General features: G+C 42.9%; 1 protein-coding gene across 4 annotated transcripts in view; it reads left to right on the top strand.

Annotated features, from left to right (window-relative positions):
- CLPB (ClpB family mitochondrial disaggregase) overlaps window positions 1–23,151 on the top strand; it is a 142,580-nt gene that overhangs the window by 47,460 nt on the left and 71,969 nt on the right. For 3 of the 4 annotated variants that reach the window (XM_077866884.1, XM_077866882.1, XM_077866885.1), the window contains exons 4-5: window positions 3,456–3,559; window positions 10,448–10,537. In XM_077866884.1, the coding sequence (XP_077723010.1) occupies window positions 3,456–3,559; window positions 10,448–10,537 (194 nt within the window). The remainder of the gene's footprint in view (window positions 1–3,455; window positions 3,560–10,447; window positions 10,538–23,151) is intronic. The other variant, XM_077866883.1, reaches the window with a different exon arrangement.

Raw genomic sequence — 23,151 nt, 5'->3', positions numbered from 1 at the left:
TCTACATTTATTAGTTGTCATTCTACAGTAAGGAAGAGCTTTCCTTTCATGCCATTTACTTACTTATTTTCAATATGGAATTATAGAATCTTTTTCACTCAGTAGGTTATAATCCATTACTGTCATTATTCATGTTGATGCTCAGATTGTCCCAGATTTTAAAGCCAGTGTTCTTAACCTCTATACCATATTACCTCTCTTGCAGATATTTTTTCTCACTACTTTCAGTTGGTTTGCCTATCTATAATAACCTTTTTGTACCCCCTTGGCTTTTAGTCTACCAGGAAACAGGAAGACTGATGCCAGTCTTATCCCAATCATGTGTAAACTAAGAGCACATACATCTCCAGGTGAGAACCTGACAGACTCTGCTGTGAATTCAATATCTGAGTTTTAGATATGGATTTTATTTTATTTTATTTTATTATTTTTTTTAGATATGGATTTTAGCTGCTTAGAAATCCTTCTAATTTCTCTTTAGGATTATAACCATATCCTGGATAGATTACCTGTGAAGGGTATTTCTTAAGATCTTTTTAGGTAAGGTGAATAGACACCTGAGACTCAACCTGACCCTGTTAGATCAGTTGTAGGAGAACCTCAGCTACGTGGGAGATGGATTCTGGTTCTTTGACTTACCAGTGAGGACTGTGTGTCTGTGTACATGTAAAATTCATCCTCCATTCAGCAAATAATTGAGCCAGGTTCTATGCCTATTGGAAGATAATGAAATTCCAGCCAGTTGGTACAGGGAAAACCATCAACACTGCTGATTATAGATTTTGAAAAACTAACAAAGAAGAGAAAAACATTTTAAAACTATAGTTTGACTTTTTAATAGTTACGATAGAGTAATTTTTGAAATGCTTACCATTACGCCTTCAAAAGCATTAACACTTCTGAAGGCCAGTAAGCAAAATATTAACATAATAAGAGAAAAATGGTCAAAACATTATTTATGAAAATAAAGATAGTCAACTATCATTTATGAAAAAAGAAACCCTACTGACTACTAAACATATATATTTTTAAGTTCAGCCTTATTAGCATTCCAAGAAACGCAAGTCAAAAACGGCAGTGTGATTCCATTTCTGTTTACCAGACTGACATATGATTAAAAAAAATAATAAACACCCTATTTTGGTGAAAGAAAGAGATAACAATTACTCTCATCCTTCTTTCTTTGCTAGTAAAAAACAAAACAAAAAAAAGGTACAATCTTTCTGGAATTCAGTTTGATAATATTTATTAAAACTTTTAGGGTATCCCTGGGTGGCGCAGCGGTTTAGCACCTGCCTTTGGCCCAGGACGTGATCTTGGAGTCCCGGGATCAAGTCCCACATCGGGCTCCCTGCATGGAGCCTGCTTCTCCCTCTGCCTGTGTCTCTGCCTGTGTCTCTGCCTCTCTCTGTGTGTCTCTTGTGAATAAATAAAATCTTGAAAAATAAAACATTTTAAAAAGCTTACACTTTGGGACACCTGGATGGCTTAGTCGGTTTAGTGTCTGCCGTCAGCTCAGGTCATGATCTTGGGATCAAGCCCCTCATCTGGCTTCCTGCTCAGCTGGGAGTCTGCTTCTCCCTCTACTTCTGCTCCTCCCCACTACTTGTCTCTCTGTCTCAAAATAAAAATAAATAAAAATCTCAAAAAAAAAAAAAAAAAAAGGCTTATACTTTTGACCTAGAACTTCATCTCCTAGAAATTTAGCCAAAGGAAATAATCAGACATGTGTTATTGAACTATTTAAAATAATCTAATGTTTTACAATAGGATATTGGTTAAATAAAGCATACAGTGGTAGAATACTGTATAGCCATTAAAAATGATGTGGTAGACAAATATTTAAAACGTGGAAATTAGGGCAGCCTGGGTGGCTCAGCGGTTTAGCACTGCCTTCAGCCCAGGGCGTGATCCTGGAGACCTGGGATCGAGTCCCACATCAGGCTCCCTGCATGGAGCCTGCTTCTCCCTCTGCCTGTGTCTCTGCCCCCCAATCTCTCTCTCTCTCTCTCTCTATCTATCTATCTCTATCTCTATGAATAAATGGATAAAATCTTAAAAAAAAAAAACATGGAAATTTTGGGGCTCCTGAGTAGCTCAGTCGGTTAAGCATCTGACTCTTGGTTTTGGCTCAGGTCATAATCCTCAGGGTCATGAGATCCAGCCCCACATCACTCTCAGTTTGGAGTCTGCTTGAGATTCTCTCACTTTCCTTCTCCCTCACCCTTTGCTCCTCTCCCCACTCGCATGCTTGTGGTCGTATGCATTAGCTCTCTCTTTCAAATAAATAAAAGCTTTAAAAAAAAAAAAGTGGAAATGTGTGTGTGTGTGTGTGTGTGTGTGTTTAGAGAGAATTTATGTATGATCTTATTTTGGTAAATAAAAATATACATACATTGAAAAAACTGGAAGGATGACATATATCCTAAAAATATTTTCTTCTTTTTAATTATTTATAGTTTCTGAATTTGTTAATAGTGAACAGAGCTTTTTTTTTTTTTTTTTTAAGGAAAAAGGGAAAGCATGCCATAATAAAAGAGAAGTGAACGTATATATGGAGCACTTCCTGGGTCAAGCACACTATGTTCGGTGCTTTACAAATTTACCTAATTTAACCTCACAACAAATCTGTAGTGGCTCCTGCCTCTAGTCCTACGCCCTCTGATCCATTTTCACATAGTACTCTTGGAATTTAGATTAAGGAGAGAGATGTAAAGGAAGATTTTCATTGTTTAATTTAATATTTCAATATGATACACATTTCTCTAGGTCTGTATATTTTGAAGTGGGGAGGAAAAGCATATGTTGTCAAGTCACTTCCTCTTTAAGCCTTTCAGTGGCCTAGCTCCTCTCCCACAGTTTTTCCCCTTACAGTCTCTGTTCCAACTCTGCTTTCTTCAGGTAAAGCCTCTAGGATTTGTGAACTCATTGAGTCCTCCCACCTCACCATTCCAGGTCTGGCAATGTAGCCTTCAAGTCTTAAATTCCTTAAATACCACGTCATGTGGGAGGCCTTTCTTGAACCCCTCCCTTGGTTTCTCACTGTATATGGTACTTATTTCATCATGACCTTTACCACTATAATTTGCTATAATTTATGCTGAATTGCTGTCCTTGCCAGAAGACTGTAAGCTCCATGAGGACGCAGATCCTAGCACCTAGAACAGTGACTACAACACAGTAAGCATTTGATAAATAATTGTTGAATAAATACTTTGTATTTTGTATGTGGAAACTTAGCCTTAGAGAGGTGTTAAATAACTTGACCAGAGCCTCTCAACTAGTGAGTTTCAGAGCTTTCCTTGTCTTCTACACTGACAGAGCTTATGTTCTTTCCCCTATACAACTCACATGAGCAGAAGCATTTCCAATCCCCAAACATGCTCCAGAATCTGAGTTTCTACTTCCTAGGCCCTCCCAACTTTTGACACTTTTGTCTTTCTGATTTCTTCTAGCGTAGTACGGATCCTGCTTGCTGCTGGTGCTGACCCAAACCTTGGGGATGATTTCAGCAGTGTTTATAAGACTGCGAAGGAGCAGGGAATCCATTCTTTGGAAGGTAAGCATCGACTCCCCTGCTGTTCTGAGCACTCTCCTCCCTTCGGTTTCCAGGCAGCCTTGCTCTGTGCCAGCTCTACCAGTAACTCAGAGAGCCTGCAAGTTCCTTATCCTCTGGGAACTCATGGATAACCCAGAAGGCTTGTAATAGATGCCCTTCACAGTCCCTTTGGCTCTGTAATTTATGTCCCTCCAAAAGTCTTAGAGAATAAGATCGAGGCCTGACTTCATGACCAGAGTAGAGAGTGGGGGATACCTATCACTTGGTGTTCCCCTGAAATTGCCTCAGGCCATAGAGCCTCAGCTGAGTGGATCATGGAGCAGGTTTCCATAAAATAATTAAGGCAACTGCATGGAATGTGGCTTTGTTCCTCTTCTACTTCCTGCAGACTTACCCTGTCCCATCCCTCTCCCAGAACTAGAAAGCAGCCTCACTGGTTGGTTTCCTCTGCCTCCGAAGTCCCTCACTACTACTCTGAATACTGTTCCCCCCACCCCTTCTATATGCAAAATGTAATCCTGTCTCTGGAACTGGCCCCTCAATTTACCATTATGACCCAGGATGGATAATGGACTTCTCTGTGCCTTTATGTCTGTGCTGATAAAATGGTGTGGTCATCAGTGCTTCCCGAGGGTGTTTATGTGGGTTGTTTGGACTTCATAAAAAGAGGTGTGTGCACCTATATCAGGGTTTGGTCACGTGTCTGTTGGAGGGTAGTTAGGCAAGTCAGTCTTTGTTATTTCTGGTGAGTGGTTCTTCAGAAGTAAGGTCTAGAAGAGGATAGGTTGCTTTGGCTACAAACAGCAATGAATATTTATTTCACTTTTGAGCTTTTGCTTGTTCACAGTGCTCCCCCCCCCCCCACCTGTCCATTATCCTGTGTCACTCAGAGAGGCTGAGTTACCCCTGTTTCCACCCACAAGGCAGCTGAGAAGTACTGCTTTAGGGTTGGCAATGATGCCAGGAGGACAGACCACCATGCAGACTGCCTGAGGGTCAGAACATTGACTGGAGGGAGGTCCAATGAGGTGAGCAGTGTGCTCAGTCCTTAGAGCTGTCAGTTAGGCTACCAGACTAACATAGCTGTGGTAGCCCAGAGCAGAGGTGTCACTGCTATCCCATTGAGGTTTCTCAGATCAGCAGCATGAGAGCAATGTCAAGAGCATCAGAACATTGCTGCCCAGGTGAAGTGTGGTGTTGCCCTCCCCCTGCCTCTCTACCTCTCTACACCTGCTCCTTCTGTCATGCTCCACTGCTGTGGCTAGATCCTCCACACAGCCTTTCCTGTCCTTGGCAATAATTGCAACTTGCCCTCAGCTGCTCTTTTGAATGTTCTCTAAATCTTGGCCTTTTATATGGTTATTTGAACTCTCGTCTGCCCATATGTCTTTCCTCTCCTCCTCAGCTGACAGTTCCATGTGCAGGCCATGACCTACACCTCCTTGGATTCCCCACTGAGCTGGAGAAATTATGTTCACTTTATGTTTCAGAGGAGAATTTCAACAGTACCAAATTTGCTCTATATTTGCTGCCTGTTATGTGGAAACTCATCTTGTGGGCTGTCCTTGCCACTCAAACACAGCATTACTGCCTCTGTCTTCTGTCCAGGTGCTCTCACCAAAAAGCAAAGAGGAGTGTTTGCTGAGGGGGCAGAGTCAGGTGGAAGGGAGGGGATTATTTGAGTGCCTTGTCACTTGCTCTCAGGATCCCCCAGTAGGGCTTAGTCATTATTTTTGATTTCACAGAATCTCTGCTGTGTAGTTTTGTAGGCCAATCTTTGCTGTTGTACCAGTCCCAACCCCCTGCATTCAAGTTTTATATCTTTGTTCTCTCCAGATTGATGCTCATATTTAACATTCTGGATCAGTAGTCAGCAAACTTTTTCTGGAAAAAGCTGTAGAGTGACTTTTAAGCTTTGTGGGCCAGTTGGTCTGAGTTGTGACTACTCAGCTTGATCATTATAGTGCAGATGCAGCTATAGACAACATACAAACAAATATGCATGAACCAATAAAACTTTATTTACAAAAATAGGCAGCAGGCTGGATTTGGCCCACAGGCTATATTTGCAAATCCTATTTTTTGTTGTAGTTGTTTTTTGTTTTTTTATTTTTTATTTTTTATTTTATTTTATTTTTTTTAATTTATTTTTTATTGGTGTTCAATTTACTAACATACAGAATAACCCCCAGTGCCCGTCACCCATTCACTCCCACCCCCCGCCCTCCTCCCCTTCTACCACCCCTAGTTCGTTTCCCAGAGTTAGCAGTCTTTACGTTCTGTCTCCCTTTCTGATATTTCCCACACATTTCTTCTCCCTTCCCTTATATTCCCTTTCACTATTATTTATATTCCCCAAATGAATGAGACCATATAATGTTTGACCTTCTCCGATTGACTTACTTCACTCAGCATAATACCCTCCAGTTCCATCCACGTTGAAGCAAATGGTGGGTATTTGTCGTTTCTAATGGCTGAGTAAAATTCCATTGTATACATAAACCACATCTTCTTTATCCATTCATCTTTCGATGGACACCGAGGCTCCTTCCACAGTTTGGCTATTGTGGCCATTGCTTCTATAAACATCGGGGTGCAGGTGTCCCGGAGTTTCATTGCATCTGTATCTTTGGGGTAAATCCCCAATGCAAATCCTATTATTGATATTTTCTTTTTTCTTTCTTCTTTCTTTTCTTTCCTCCTCTCCTCTCCTCTCCTCTCCTCTCCTCTCCTCTCCTCTCCTTTCCTCTTTTTTGTCAGCTTCCTCGGAACTTTTTTAAAAATCTAACACTAGCCAGCCTACATTCTAGATGGATAGGTAGGTAGATAGACAACAAAAATATTGAAAAAGGCTATTATATTCCTTATGACATAAAGATAAAAATATTAAATGTCTCTTCTTATTTTGTATGATCCATAGATTTAGTGAGTAGGCTTTCTTTGAACTCTTTTATTTACTGATAACATTCCTATCTAGCAGGGATTGGTGAGTTAGGCAAGATCCCTGCCATCAGTGCTAGTCTTTCGTTTAAATGTTTATAAGGACTGAATTTCTTACAGAGCCTTGGAGCACGTAATCATGACAGCTTTTTTTTTTTTTATTTTTAAATTTTTTTTTTATTTATTTATGATAGTCACAGAGAGAGAGAGAGACAGACAGAGAGAGAGGCAGAGACATAGGGAGAGGGAGAAGCAGGCTCCATGCACCGGGAGCCCGATGTGGGATTCGATCCCGGGTCTCCAGGATCGCGCCCTGGGCCAAAGGCAGGCGCTAAACCGCTGCACCACCCAGGGATCCTCATGACAGTTTTGAAGCGTTACTCAACGTACACAACTGTATCCACCAAACCTCATTTTTTTCTAGCTTCCATTTCTCATGTTGTCCACAGACTTTTAAGAGATTTTCTTAGGTTTCTTGATAAAATAATAATGTGTTTAGCATTTGTCATAGTTTTTTTGCCCAATAACTGTTTCCCCAAAAGATACTAAGTTATTCTGGCATGGTTTGGTCTTGTCCTTAGGGAGCCCATACTGATACTTAATAATTATTGAAGTGCTTAAGAACCATTAAAAAAAAATACATTCTAGATTCTCTTCAGAATCACTGATGAACTCACTCTTCTGCAGCTTGCAGGATGTACCTTTCTCTGCATCTTTTTGTTGTTGCTGTTTGTTAAATTCCAGACTACATTGCCTGCCACAGTCTCCAGCAGCTTATCCAGTTTTCCCTGGCATATCAGTTTGAATGTGCTCTACCCTCCCAAGTTCATGTGCTCAAGGCCCAGAAAAGTGACAGTCCTTTAGGATCATCCCAGGGCTCTCCTCTCTCCTTACCAAGCCTTTACTCCTTCTTAACCAGATTTTTCTTTTTTTAATGTAAAGATGCCTCATTCTTTCATCCATTCAACCACTATTTATTGCCTACTATATCTCACTCTGGGTCATTCTCATTGGTGAAGTATACAGAAAAAAGAATCTTGTGGTTCTCTTTCCTTTGGATTGGATGGACTTTTTCACAGGAGGCTACCTGATTTACAGGATGTGTGAGGAAGATAGAAAAAACAAGAGTGTGTTTAGGCAAATTCAGAGGAAAGTCACAGGCTCCATTAGACAGTCCTTCACTACTGGAACAGAATCTGTGCTAGGTCCATCAAATATACTAAATTTAAAATATTTCTGTGGGCCTTGTACTGTGCTCAGTACTGAAAGGAGGGTGTTGAGTTGTAGTTCGTGACCTTGGCAGGACCTCCCTAAACCCCAGTAATTTTTCCCTTTTCTACCTTATCAGTATTGTGAACATCAAGAGATAAAATATATGATGTGTGAATCGTAAAGTGATCTATAGTTGTAATTGCTTATTAGTTTTATTTCTTTATAATGCAGCATGCATTTACTGAGTGTCCGGCACTTTGCCAGATGCTGGGAATGTAGAAATGAATATACATGGTCTAGCCCCCTAACAGTGTTCCAAGTGAGAAGACAGACCTATGCACAGGCACCACAGTACAGAGTGATGAATTCAAAGGTAGATGTACAAAAAATGTAGATAGCACTGACATAGGCAGTGATGAGCTCTACCTAAGGGCAGGCTGCTGTCTAGGAAGTGTCATAGCGTAAGTGACTTTGAATTGGGTCTTAAGGATGAGTGAGAGTGTGCCAGGCAGACTAAGAGGGGTGGATCTTCTAGGTAAAAGGAGCATCACATGCAGAGACATGAAGTGGGTGGATGACAGCCAGTGGACTCATCTGCCATAGTGCTGAGGAGAATAGCAAAAAATGAGACTAGAAAGGGAGGCAGGGTTCCACAGGAGAAGAACATTGTAGGACAGTTCTAGGGTGCTCACACTGTTTTCTGAAGGTCATTAAAGGATTTTAAGCAAGGGGATGCTTGGTTTACATTTGCATTTTATATGGATCATTCTGACAGAGTCGGGATGAATTGGAGGGGAGAGATTAGCAATGGCTCTTGACCTTTAGGGGATGATGGACCTCTTTGAGAATTGGCTAGGAAGCTATGCTCCTCTCCCCTAAAGTGCACTTATAATTTCTGCAGATTTGTAAAAGTGATCTTTGGGAATGAAGAAAGTAGACATTAAAAAAAATTACTAAGAGGTTGAGTTCTTAGCAGAATGTGGAAGTTGATGGAAAAGGAGGCATCCATGGTGACATCCAGATTTCTGATTTGGGTGAACAGTGGATGTGTGGGTCTGAAGTTCAAAGGAGAAGTCTGGCAGGAGATAGGGATTTAGGAGTCACCAGCATTTGCTTGGTAGTGACTGCAGTGCATGTGACTAAAGTTGTCAGGGAAAAAAGTGAAGGTAAGAGGTGAGGGGAAAAGCTCCTTACTCAGGGTATAGCATCTAAGGTGTAAAAAGGAAAAGAGGATCCAAACAAGGTTACCAAAGGTATCAGAGAAGTTGCTTTGTTTTCTCTGAGAGAGGCTCTTTATCTGTTCTGCTCAGAACAGGCATGGTCTAGGAAGGAAGGAAACTACTGTGACCTCCTTTCTGAGATTTTGTCATCAGCTGCCCCATTTCTATTGAAACCCTTCTGTTTTACATATGGCCATTGCTCCTTAGCAAGAAGCCTGGTTAGTCGAGCACATTACAATATTTCCCATCCTTGTCAGGGTTGGTGTTTTTAGGCAGAGAGCAGGTCTGCTGGTGCAAGTGATGCAGGAGTGTTTGGCATAGAAACCATGTTGGCCTGACTGTTCTGTCCATTCTCTTCAGCCCTCAAAAGTGGCATCTTCAAAAGCATAATGGTGTTGTGGAGAAAGAAGAGACTTTAGTGCCAGGCAGCTATCTAAGCTCTATTCGTCAAAGTTCTGTAACTTACTAGCTGTGTGATCTTGAGCAAGACGCTTAAGGTTCTAGAATTTCCGTTTTCTCTTCTGCAACATAGGAATAACAACAGCCATCTTACAGGGTTGTTAGAATGACTGGAGATAAGTAAAGCAGAGTGTGAAGGATAGCGATACCTGATGAAGAATTTCTCTACTGAGGTGGGTTTTGACTCCCTGTAAAGCTGCCTTGGAGATACTGAGCAATTCATCACTCAAGGGGCATTGACAGAGACTGGATGTTTGCCCATCAGGGATTCTGAACAGGGAATTCTTGCCCTGGTCATTGAATAATGTGGCCTCCAAGGCCCACGTCAGCCATGTGATTTTTAAGGTTGTAGAAGCTTTAGGCTCACCATCAGAACAAGTAATGTATTTACAAGTGGGATTTGAGCTGGGCTCTGGAGGACGGAAAGAAAGTGAAAAAATATATTCTAATCAGGGGAACCACAGCTTGAGCAAAGGCACATAGAGGGGAGACATGTGGAGGGGAGCATGGAGATTACTGCTGTTTCTCTACTAATTCATTCCCTGATCTTGACCACATTCCATTCAGTACCTTGATCGCCATCCATGCCCACTCCCAGAGAGTTCCACTTGTGGCTGGCTGATGGGTGGTGGGTCCCAATCCTCAGGTGGAGGAGGCAGTAAATTAATGGTAACAGTAAACAAGTCATCCAGCCAGGGATGCTGCAGGCTGCTTGTAAGTAACTGTTATAAACATTGGGTGTCTGGGGCTGTCAGAAATGCAAGCGAGCACTCTAAGCGCCTCTCGTATGTACAATTAAAACAATAAAACACGGCAGAAACATGGCCAGAACAGGATATAAATCAGCTTCTCTTCTCAGCTCCAAGTGGTGGCTGAATAAAGATGAGTCCTATAGAAGCTGTGTTGGCATAGGACCCTTCCGGGGGTAGAGGGCCTGATTTGACAGGCTGTACCTTCCAAGGCCAACCCCAACAGCCTGGGCGGTCCCCCTCCCACAGCTCCAGAGGCTGCAGGTCCTGGCCTGCTCCAGCTGACCTCCCCATCTCTGTGTCTTCAGATGGGGGACAGGACGGTGCAAGCTGGCGCATCACAAACCAGTGGACAAGTGCCCTGGATTTCAGGAGATGGCTAGGAGTTCCCACTGGCGGTAATGGAATGGCTCTCTATAATATTTCCCCCCTTCCCCAGGACGTGCCAGGGAATGGTCTCATCCTGGCTCATCTATTCAGTATAAGTTAACCACCCAACACCCACCATGTGCCCAGCCCTACCTAGGGACAGCAGAGAGAATATATGCCCTTGGAGAGCATAGCAATGGAAATAATTATGCTCCCAAGGACCTAAGAGTCACCTAGAGGGCTTGTTAAAACATGGATTCCTGGGCCACACTCCCAGAGATTATGATTCAGTGGCCCTGGAGCGGGAACTGAGATTTTGCATTTTTCACAGCTCTCCAGTCTTTGAGTAGTGTGATCTAGACTACAAATTTTAGTTCAGGCCTTGGGCTTGAACTGCTTTTATTTATTTATTTTTTTTCCTTTTCCAAAGATTTTATTTATCCATTCACGAGAGACACAGAGAGAGAGGCAGAGACACAGGCAGGGCGAAGCAGGCTCCATGCCAGGAGCCCGATGCGGGACCCGATCCCTAGACTCCAGGACCATGCTCCAGGCCGAAGGCAAACCGCCAAACCACCGAGCCACCCAGGGATCCCCTTGAACTGCTTTTAAAACTCATCTGGGCCTTCTCCTTGGAAGATACCTTATTTTGCCACTTTAAGCTTCACCCCTAGTTAGGCTGTGTACTTATGCCATGGTATTATGGGTAGTATAGAACACATAATAGCTATGATACCTGCAGCAATTTTCTGCATCTCACAGATGCTCTGTCTTCTTATCTATAGGATAAAGGTTATCAGAAGAGTCAGATAATATATTGTCCCTAGCCTAAAACCCAGAATAGAAGGAATTCCACTAATGTAAATTTCTGTTTTTATATCATCCTCTTTATCCTTATCATCATACTCCTGTGAAATTTTATTCAGACTCTTTGACATGGCCTTCTACATGCTTTTCAGTAATAGCAAACTGTTGTCTATAGAGAGCCAAATGACTTTGGGCATTTCTCTTTATTTCCCTGAGACTTGATTTTTTCATTTGTAGGGAAAATTATTTCCTACACCATTGGCTTATTATAAAGATCACACTGAAGTACTTATGAAAGCACTTGAAAATACAAGGCATCATGCAAATGTTTGGGGGTACTAGCAAGAAAAGTAATTAATAATAAAGATTGAAGACTTTGACAGGTATTCAGTCAGAGATACAGATAACAAGGATTATCAGAGCTCAGAAAAGAGAATCTTTGTTTGAAGCAATCAAGGAATTAAAATGGGGGATCCCTGGGTGGCGCAGCGGTTTGGCGCCTGCCTTTGGCCCAGGGCGCGATCCTGGAGACCCGGGATCGAATCCCACGTTGGGCTCCCGGTGCATGGAGCCTTCTTCTCCCTCTGCCTGTGTCTCTGCCTCTCTCTCTCTGTGTGTGACTATCATAAATAAAAAAAAAAATAAAAAAATAAAAGGAATTAAAATGGTATCTGAGCCCCAGAGTATAAGAAATTTTTATGGAAGGCCTGTAGGTGGGTACAGTTACTTGTGAAGGGGTGTGTTATATCCCAAAACACCAGGAAACAGAAAAATGTGTTTCAGGCTGTTAAGTGAATGTGTTCAGGTGAAGCATCCGCATAGCAGATTTATTTTGAAGAGTAATGAACAGTAAAGATGCAGTTTTAGTACACTGGGGCCAGAACAAGATGCTTGGACTTTGTCCTTTAGACAGGAGGAGCTCTGAAGGTGAGGAGAGGGTACCACAGGTACAGATCCCTTCCAGGGTAGGGAGGCAGAGGAAGTGGTAATAAAATGGTGATGATAAGACCACTCCAGCAGCAGGGTAACACTGACTGATACTGTGTGCCCACAGCAGCTCTGTGATGCAGGCACTAGAGGAAACTGAGGCAGGGGCATATAGCCTAATGCCAGCAGAATTGTCTCCTGCTCTTACACAGAACCCAGCAACCATAGCAGCCTGTATGTGCTCCACACCTAGCCCAGAGCCTCTGCTTGTCCAGAATCTTGGAAGCCTTGGGAATCTGCCAGCTCAGAGCTGTTGGGGCAAGTTATTATTTTTAATAATGTCCATGCCTCTTCCTCATCATTGTCATAGCCTTGTCGCCCCTCTAAGGCCAGTGGTTCTACGTCTCATTTCTTGGCAATGCCAGCCACTGTAAAGTCACCAGGATGGACAGTGCACTGTCAATCCATCACGCCTGTTAGCCAACTTCAAGATGAAGTGTATCAGCCAGTTAGGTTAATTGTTTCCCTCCTTTTAGCCAAATAAATAAATAAATAAATAAAATAAGCAAGCAAGCAAGCACATTTATATGTGTTTGACTAGGAGAGGGAAATAGACTAGTTGACATGTTTTATTAAAAAGAATAAATTTGATACATTTAGAAAAACAAGGAAAAGTGGGATGGGGTGGCAAAGAACTAGTCCTGTGATTTTCAACTGATTTACATATTTTGTGTATAAATATTTTTTCATCAAAAGTTCCAAATCAGGGATGGGTCCCACACACCACACAAAATATATTAGAGACATTTATATGGATAGCAGGAAGGGAGACAGAGGGCTGAAATTTTCCAGGCACCCAGTGATTGATGGGGGCTGAGGCTCCCCCTGACGCTTTATTGAGTTTCCGATGATTATCTCTCGCTGAGACATTTTTTACAGATGACGGTCGAGCTGTCACAATGGACCATGGGGGAAAAAAAAACAACAATAATAACACTTTAATCTTTTTACTGCACTGCTCCCTAGTATCTCAGATTCATCTTCCCTGACGCACGCAGTTCATTATTCTGCCCCTCCCTGGATGGGAAATAAAGGAAAATAAATATATATGTAGACACACTTACCCACATACATACACACACACGGACTGGATATAAAAGAGACCACCTCAGAACCAGAGAGAGGCAGAATTTATTGTTCTTTTTGCAAGTGTTGAGGTTTATTAGTAGAGATGCTGGGTTGGCTTGGAATTGGCTATTAATTACAGCATTTTGTATTTGTTTTTTATTGCGAGTTTTTAACATTTTGAAGAAAAGGCAGAGAAGAGGCAAGCAGGTGTAGAGATGGGGAGCACAGAGGGACTGAGTTTGGCCAACCAAGTAGCATAACTGGCTGAAAGGCAGAGGGCAGACTCTTCCTCTTGTTGCCAACCCTACCTGAAGGATCCCTGGAGCTGAAAGATGGGATGCTTTGGTTGGGATGGGGGCAAAGAGGGGGCCATGGGGAGAAGTTAAGCTCAAAGTACGATAGGTCACCTCAGAAGGATTCTAAATTGCTGTGACATGTTACTGTTGTGAGAGTTAGATGGGAAGAAGGGGAGGATCAAACAGTGTTGATGGGTCTACAGACAGAAGAGTAACACATTCTTAAGAGTTTGTGCCACACTTTGAGTTTGATGATATGAAGATGACACGTGGGCTATGGGAAAGCTCTACCTGGGTCTGTGGTTAATGAAGAAGGAGTCCTGGGGGGCACCTGGCTGGCTCAGTTGGTGGAATGTGTAACTCTTGATCTCAGGGTTGTAAGTTCAAGCCCTACTTTGGGCATAGAGATTACCTAAAAAATAAAATCTTTTTTAAAAAGGTGGGGAGCCAGGCGGAGGCGGGGGGTCCTGGACCAGAGAGGATGCTACACTGTCTAGTACCACAGGCAGGGTCCATAGCCCGTCTTCTTTTTTTTTTTTTTTTTTAATTTTATTTATTTATTTATGATAGTCACAGAGAGAGAGAGAGAGAGAGAGGCAGAGACACAGGCAGAGGGAGAAGCAGGCTCCATGCACCGGGAGCCCGACGTGGGATTCGATCCCGGGTCTCCAGGATCGCGCCCTGGGCCAAAGGCAGGCGCCAAACCGCTGCGCCACCCAGGGATCCCCCATAGCCCGTCTTCTTAAAGTTTCAGGCCAACCTTCCTACTCTCCCCACTTCCCTTTCATGGGGATGAGAAAAGATGAGCTTGAGGTTTTTAGGAGAAGGCTGCCCTTGATGTGTGCCTTCAGCAGAGTAAGTGCTGACCCAGTCTTCCCTTTAATTCTTCATACCTTTTCTGAGCTCCTCCTAGAAGGCAATAAAGAGATAGCAGAGACCTGTTTTTTGTTTTTAAGATTTTATTTATTTATTCATGAGAGACCAGAGAGAAAGGCAGAGACATAGGCAGAGGGAGAAGCAGGCTCCCTGCAGGGAGCCTGATGCAAGATTCATTCCCAGGACCCTGGGATCACGACCTGAGCCAAAGGCAGATGCTCAACCACTGAGCCACCCCGGTGCCCTAGCAGAGTCCTGTTCTTAAGATAAAAAATTTTCTAGTCCATGGGCAGAGAACATAGTGTCTGTCAGGACCATTTTCAAGTGGGGTCTTATCTTCCATCCATAGGCCAGCCTAGATGGCCATGAGTGCATTCTCTCTATGTAGGATAAAAAGATCTATAAGACACAGTGTCTATCCTTCAAGAACTCATTCTCTGCTTGGGGAGACAAGCTTACCATCCACTCCCTAAGGAAGTATTTATCGAGCACCTGCCATGTTCAAGAATATACACGAGGCAATCTGCGAACATATAAGACTATGTAAAAGAGAATGTTAACTAACATGATGTAGACCAGGTATTACTGGAATGCATAGAGGAAAGGGAGATCAGTGAAAATCAAACTACTTACAGTAGTTATAAAGGATGGATAACACGTAAAGAAAAGGCATAATGAAGTCATGTAATCACATAGAGAAAAGAGTACAAGCCTTGGAGTTAAACAGAGCAGCTCAGTTATTGAGTATTAGTGATCTGAAACAAGCTACATAACTCTGTAAGTCATGTAAGTCTATGTAATTTCCTTATAAATTAAATAGAAATTATAACAACCTAGTGTGTCTGGTTCTTGGGAGGAAAACAGTTGTAAAGTTCCTTGCACAGAACCTGGCACATAATAAGTAAGTGCTCAATAAATGGAAGCTGTTATTTTCTTCCCCAAGAGTTACATATTTATTTATCTGAGTATTGAAGAAAGAATTTTAGTCCTGGGGTAATAGGCATCAAGACTCAACCTATGGCCCCCTACTGAGTATGAAATGGGCTCCCTGCAATGAGTCTAGCATACTCTACAGTGCTAATGTGAGAGGTGATTCTGGCCAGAATGAGAGTGGTACATCAGGAAGAGGAAAGGGCACAACAATAAATATATTACCATTATTGAGTGCCTGCTGCATGCCAGGCAGTGTGCTCACCTCCTTATATACATTTATTTTTAAAGATTTTATTTACTCATTCATGAGACACACACACACACACACACACACACACACACAGAGGCAGAGACACAGGCAGAGGGAGAAGCAGGCTCCATGCAAGGAGCCCAATGTGGGACTCAATCCCGGGACTCCAGGATCACGCTCTGAGCTGAAGGCAGGCACTAATCTGCTGAGCCACCCAGGGATCTATAATTTTTTTAAATACAGTAACTTTGTTGAGATTTAATTCATAGTGCATAGTTCAGTCACTTAAAGTGTGTAAGTCAGGCACGTTGGTGGTTAAGTGTCCGACTCTTGATTTTGGGATTTTGGCTCAGGTCATGATCTCCAGATCCTGGGATCCTGCCCTGTGTCAGGCTCTGCACTCAGTGAGGAGTTTGCTTAAGATTCTCTCTCTTCCTCTGCTCCTCCCCCCACTCATACTCATGTATGTGTGTACATGCTCTCTCTCTCAAATAAATAAATATATATTTTTTAAAGTGTGTAAGTTAGTGATTTATAATATATTCACAAGAGTTGCGCATCCATCACCACAGTCAGTTTTAGAGTATTTTCAAAACTCCATTCCCCATTTGCTCTCAACTCCCCCTAACTTTCAACAGCCACTGATCTTTGTTTCTATAGATTTGCATATTCCTACCAGCTGTGTATGAGGGGTCCACTTTTTCTGCATCCTCAGCAGCTCTTTTTATTGCCATCTTTGGCCATCCTGGTGGATATGAAGTTGTTTCTTGTTGTGGTTTTGACTTGCATTTCCCTGATGGCTAATGACATTCCCCATATTTTCATGTGCCTTTTGGCCATTTGTATATCTATCCACTCAGATCCCTGGTCTTTTTTTCCTGCCTGTTCTGATGCCTAGACATTCCTGGCTGCTCAGGAGCAGGACAAGGCAGGTAGAGGTGGGATGGATTTGACTAGCCATGCATCTTTCTTGTGTTCATCATAAGAACATTAGAGTAGGAGGGACCCTCAGAGACCACCTAGTTTGGTGCTGGTTTGGTACATTCCCAGGCCCTGCCTACTGAACATTGTTGAGATGGGGGACCAAGAATCAACACTTTTTATAAGTAAACAGGTGATTTTGTTCCCACTAAAGTTTAAGAACCATTGGTATAGAAAAACTCTTCAACTTGAAAAATAGGGAGTCTGTGGCACAGAGAGATTGAAATGTATTCCAAGTTAGTGAATGAGTCATTTTTAAATCCAGCTCTCTCATCTCCTGATCTGTTGTTCTTGTTCACTATGTTGCTTAATTCCTTAACAAACCGTTGTGTGCCCATAGCTTTCAGGATAGAATCCAAACCTCTCTCAGACTTAGGCTTCTGCCTCCCTGGATGACCTCACCTCTGCCCACAGCTTCCTAGGCTCACTGAGAGACTCAGTTTCTTGAATATGGACAGGTAGTGCAGTCCTCACCCTCTGGTCTTTGTACCACTTTCTTTCTTAGAAAGCCCTTCTTCCCCTTTCCACTGGGCAAGATCCCTCCATCCTCAAGACAGTTCTTCTGGGTGATTTCCTCTCAAAGCCACAGATGTGTCCCATGTTTGCTGCCATCAGACCCTGTACATGTGTGACTCTCATAGCACTTACTGTTCCAAGGTACTCAGTGGTTGTGTGCTCATGGACAGGTGTGTGGTTGAAAGCTCTTGTGTGTTCATTGCTGAAGCTACATAAAATACCGAATGAAGTGTGGGATCCCTGGGTGGCTCAGTGGTTTAGTGTCTGCCTTCGGCCCAGGGCGTGATCCTGGAGTCCTGGGATCGAGTCCCACATCAGGCTCCCTACATGGAGCCTGCTTCTCCCTCTGCCTGTGTCTCTGCCTCTCTTCTCTCTCTCTCTCTCTCTCTCTCATGAATGAGTAAATAAAGTCTTTAAAAAAATATTGAAGTGATGCTGTATGAAATACATACAGAAAATGTTATAAACTAGTTAACTATCATCCATGAGGAGCCTAGGATCTAGATGCGGGGTCAGAGGGAAATTTTAATGCAAGAAAGTATTATAAGAGGTGTTGTTGCTGAGTGAAGTAAGTCAGTCGGAGAAGGACAAACATTATATGTTCTCATTCATTTGGGGAATATAAATAATAGTGAAAGGGAATATAAGGGAAGGGAGAAGAAATGTGTGGGAAATATCAGAAAGGGAGACAGAACGTAAAGACTGCTAACTCTGGGAAACGAACTAGGGGTGGTAGAAGGGGAGGAGGGCGGGGGGTGGGAGTGAATGGGTGACGGGCACTGGGGGTTATTCTGTATGTTAGTAAATTGAACACCAATAAAAAATAAATTAAAAAAAAAAGAGGTGTTGTTGAACAATAAATAAGTAACTGGTAAATGGGTACACATAATCAGCATGACAGGTTCCAGGGCAGAGCTGGGAGGAAAGGACTTCTTGGAAGAGGAGGCTTGGACAGGGTTTCAAGGGTTTCTCTCCAGGATTTGGAGAGAAAGGAGATTAAGGGCCTTGCCCTCCCTGGGGATGGTCTCATGGTGACCCCTCACAGGGAGTCTCCCTTTTGCCCCAATCCTCTGCCTAAAAACAAATACAAGAAGTAAACCTGACTGCGTCTGCAGAGGATGTGGTCTGCCCATGCTGGCCCTAGGGGGGCTGTCTCAGGTTGTGGTGAGGATTTAAGGAGGTGGTAGATGCAGAATATCTTGAACATGAGGAAGTTAAGAGCCCAGAAACTTCTTCCCCAAGACTCTTGATAAAAATTTAACCCAGATCCTGAGCTTCAAGCCAGGTCAGCCAACCCCGGTTTATGTGAGGCTTGATCCTGCAGGCATTGACAGAAGCTGGGCATGGAGAAATATAGAGGATAGAGGTGGAAAGGCTCCGGATCTGGTTCTGGTCCACCACCAGTGCAGGTTGGGCAGACCACCCAACCTATTTACCTCTGTCTTTTAATCTTTTGATAGAGTAAATGGTATCTATCCTAAGTTGTCTTAGGGTGAGGAAACAATCGCATTAAAGTGCTTTCTAAACCATAAAATGCTGCACAAATGTAAGGGGTTATTCTTGCACTTGTCAGATTAGTCATAGAGGTTCTCTCTCACTGAGACATGCTCACATCTAGACATGCAAAGGCACTGCTAGACACTCTGTGCCATTAGGTGGCACAAGTTCCTGGGAGTGGCAGGTAGAGGCTGGCTGAATCTGAGGGAGGGCACTGGTAACTAGAGTTGCCTTTCCTCTGCACAAGGCAGCGGTAATAAAACTTTTGTTATCCAGAGACCACCCATCTTGCTGCATATACCTTTTTTCAAAGTCTTCCCCAGTAGACTTTGCAAATGAGGACAAGTGCCATGTCTGATTCACGTGTGTGTCCCCAGTGCTTAACCCAAGGGAGAGAACAGCATTAGTATATATTTGTAGTGATGTTTAAAAAAACCCTATTATCAAAAAACCCAACCCTATTATCAGATTTGGTTCTCATAACATTTAAATATTTATTCAGTATTTCTCAGATTATTTCTTATCATACCCATTTTACAGATAGAAGAACTTATTAGTAAGTGGTAGAGCTTGGATTCGGGACTGTAAGACTCTTTTTTTTTTTTTTAAGATTTTATTTATTTACTCATGAGACACAGAGAGAGAGAGAGGCAGAGAGGCTTCCTTCCCTGCAGGAAGCCCAGTGTGAGACTTGATCCCGGGACTCCAGAATCAGGCCCTGGACTGAAGGCAGCACTAAACCGCTGAGCCACCCGGGCTCCCCCTGTAAGACTCCTTTATCTTAAATCCCTGTTCCTTATTGTAGGAAGCAGTAGTGGTTTTTTGCAATTTCAGCAATGCTGGCAAGTGGCCAGGGCTGCGTGAAGGGCTTTAGGGACTCTTCCACCTCTGCTTATTCCTTGGCATTGCTGAGTCCAGGGAATCCTGCTGAGTGAACATTGGGCACCTACTTGCTACAGCACCATGGACTTTGCATCATCAGAAGGCAGAAGTCGGAGCAGAAGGATGACAGTGCAGTGTATTGTCCTCCCTGCGGTCAGAGGGGTGAAGAGACGTGACTGGCTGGCTTAGAGAAGAAACAGGAGCCCAAGCTCTTCTTTCCATGTGCTGGAGACAGGCTGGTAAATAAATGGCTTTGCTGGGAATGGGTCGTTTCCCTGTCTGAGGATCAGCTGTAAAGATCACCTTGCTGGGCAGCTGATGAGCCAGCCTTGGATGAGTCACTTTAGCTTCCATGGATTTACTTACTCCTCCTCAGTGAGCATGGGCAAATACGTGAGGGCACACGCTATACCTCCCACACACACACACCTCCTTTCTGCTGTTAGCAATTGTTTTTGGCTAGAGAATAGTATGACCTCAAATGATCTGGGGCTTCAGCAAGATTTTCTGCAATAGGCTTCTCAAACAGGGTGATATGAGGAAAAGAGCTTACTCCTGAGAGTGCAGAATGAGCCTGGCTGACCTGGACTAGTTCCTAGCTCTGGCACTGATTGTAGCACCCGTCTTCTCAACCTCAGTTTTCTCATCGGTAACATGAGAGAATAAACTTACACCTCCCGGGGTTATTCTGAAATAAATAAGGAAAGGAAAATGCTCTTTTACAAATGATGCCCTACTCAGTCCCATAGACCGTTCTGGGGAACACTAGTACTGCAGGATTTTAACAAGGAGAAGGTAGAGAGAGGCTGTCAAACAGAAAACTGCTGACACCAAATTAAACAGCTGACTCTTACTCAGCACTGTGCCTTTCAGAAGGGAAAAGTATATGCAGGATTCCCCAAATGGAACCACTTTTCACAGAGAGAATGCACTTTTGGAAGCACAAGACCAGATGGGAAGGATAATAGCTGACATTTACTGAGAGGTACTATATGCCAGGCACTGTTCCAAGCCCCTTTACTCATAGTCTTGTTTAATTCTTACAACATTCCATGAGAGGCTACTGTTATCTCCATTTACCAATAAAAAAACTGGGCACAGAGAGTTTAGGTAAGTTACCTAAGATTACACAGTAAATTCAGAGCTGGGATCTAAACACTGGGGTCTGGCTCCTGAGCTCACTTATTTAACGGCCACCCTCTAAAACAAGGTAATACGAGGACCTTATATATGTATTCTGTATTCATTAGCTAATTCAGCAAGTATTTGAATAGCCCATATTTATGTCCAGACACCATACTAGACACTGGGCATACAACTGTAAAGACAGTCACACTTGCTATCCTCAATGAGCATTTGGTCTAGTACAAAACATAGTCAAGTAAACAGACAATTGCAACCAAATGTACTAAATACTATAAATGAGAGATACTTAAGGTGCTGGGAGGTGGGGGGCTCTCTGGAGGAATAATTGCCTCAAACTCAGGAAGAATCACTGGAGGAGGGGACTTCTAATCAAAGGCCTAAAATGAATTGGCGTTAGTCAACTGAAGGCATGGGAGGGGAAAATGTTCTAGGCAGGGGAATAGTATTTGCAAAAGCTCAGAGGCAAGAAGGTACATTGGGAAGGGGATGATGAGATATGAGACCTCAGAAGTGAGCAGGAGCCCTCCTCATAGACCTTCTTTATTAGCTGGGCTATGGCACTCTGCTGACTGCTGAATAACTCCAGCCTTGTTTCTTAAGTTCACCTGCTTTTTATGGTAAGCACCATTTACCTCTGTCATTGTGTTTATGAAACAGTGTTATAATTTGTCTATTCCTGATTCTTGCATTAAACTATTAATTTCTTAAAGTCATTACTCATTAGTATGTCTTCAGAAGCTATCACAATGCACTGATGCTCAGTAAATGTTGTTTGTTGAATGAATAATGTGTTTTCTTTGTAAAACGAATTCTATCCTTCCTGCTTTCTTGAGCCAACTATCACTTTTCCTCAGGTTCATCATTATATCCAGCAGTTAGTGTCCTATGTGGTAGTTCAGTGGTGCCCTCAGGGGCTTTTGAGGTGCTGTATTCTGTGACTTCCTCTTTCAGCTTTTTGTGCTATTTTTTTCCCTTCCTGCCTGGCCAGCACTTGACTATAATAAATTTGCTGGATTCTGAAGCCTCCTCCCCGGCCTTCTTGTTTGTTTCTCTTAATCTGTAGTGGGCTAGAAACAAGATCACTTACCATGATTTGATAAGACTGTTTGTGACTAGGAGTTAGTAATCTCTGAATTAGTTCCTAAAGAGCTCTCGTATGGGAAAAATGCAGGTGCACGTGGGACTTGCATGTTAGCTACTCAGAGGCCTTCTTCCTGTTCTCCCTGCTCTGGGAAAGGTCAGACAATACTTGGGGTTGAGGGCGGTCCTCAGTCTGGAGAGCCTCTGTGTGAGGCAGAAGAGCTGATCTACCATTATTTGTCTAAACTACTGTTCTTCAGCTATACACTCCGCCAAACACTTGAAATGCTTCCACCTTAGCTTATCTAGGGGCTAGCTACAAACCTCAGGGCAATCTCTTTTAAGGCAAGTCCCACCAAGAGTGTGCTTGTACCTTCATTTGAGCAGAGAAAGAAGGAATAGGAACCAAGGCTGAGATCAGAATATCTGGGCTCCAACTCCCTCATTTGCAAAATTAGAGGGACATGATATGATGTAAAAAAAAAAAAAAGAGAGAGAGCACTCAGATTAGATCTGGGTTCTAATCTTCACTCTACCACTCACTGATGATGTGACTTCAGTACCTCAGTTTCCTCATCTGTACAATGGGAATTATAATACCTATTATATAAGGTGGTTAGAATAATTAAATAGATTCTGTGGAGTGACCATGCCAGGCATAGAGTGGAAGAAGGTTAGTAAGTGACATTTACTAATATTAGGAAGAAATGTGACAGTCTTCTGGTTTGGGGGACTTTTAAATAGGAACTCTAGTTTCTCAGGAGAAGAAGTGCATAGATTCCATCCCATGACCATTAGGAAAAGAATGATTTAGAAATGATATGGTGTGGAGCGCCTGGGTGGCTCAGTCAGTTAAGTCTGCCTTCAGGTTGGGTCATAATCCCAGGGTACTGGGATTGAGCCCTGCAGCCAGCTCCCTGCTTAGTGAAGAACCTGTTTCTCCCTCTCCTTTTGCCTGCCGCTCCCCCTGCTTGTGCTCTCTGTCAAACAGTTAAATAAAATCTTAAAAAAAAAAAAAAAAAGAAAGAAATGGTATGGTGCTTTTGACGACCTTAGCAAGATTCCCTCTTGACTGAATTATACCCTTTATCCAATGGGAGATAAGAAGAGTCTACCATTGTAGACTCTGTGCTGTGGGCTGGGGGCTATAGGTAGGTAGTACCCAAATTCTGCCTCCAAGAAACTCAGCTGAAGAGGGAACATAAGACAATAACTCCCAATAATTTCTACATGAGGCAGAAAGAAACTTTGTTGTTTACACAGGATAGATCTTGTTCTCTGGGGTCTCATCTCCAAGGCAGGGCCCCAGAGGTGGGGTATCCAT

The sequence above is a fragment of the Canis aureus genome, chromosome 23 (assembly GCF_053574225.1).
Source record: "Canis aureus isolate CA01 chromosome 23, VMU_Caureus_v.1.0, whole genome shotgun sequence".
Taxonomy (NCBI): domain Eukaryota; kingdom Metazoa; phylum Chordata; class Mammalia; order Carnivora; family Canidae; genus Canis; species Canis aureus.
The sequence above is the reverse complement of the archived record's forward strand: the minus strand, read 5'-3'. Positions and strand labels throughout refer to the sequence as shown.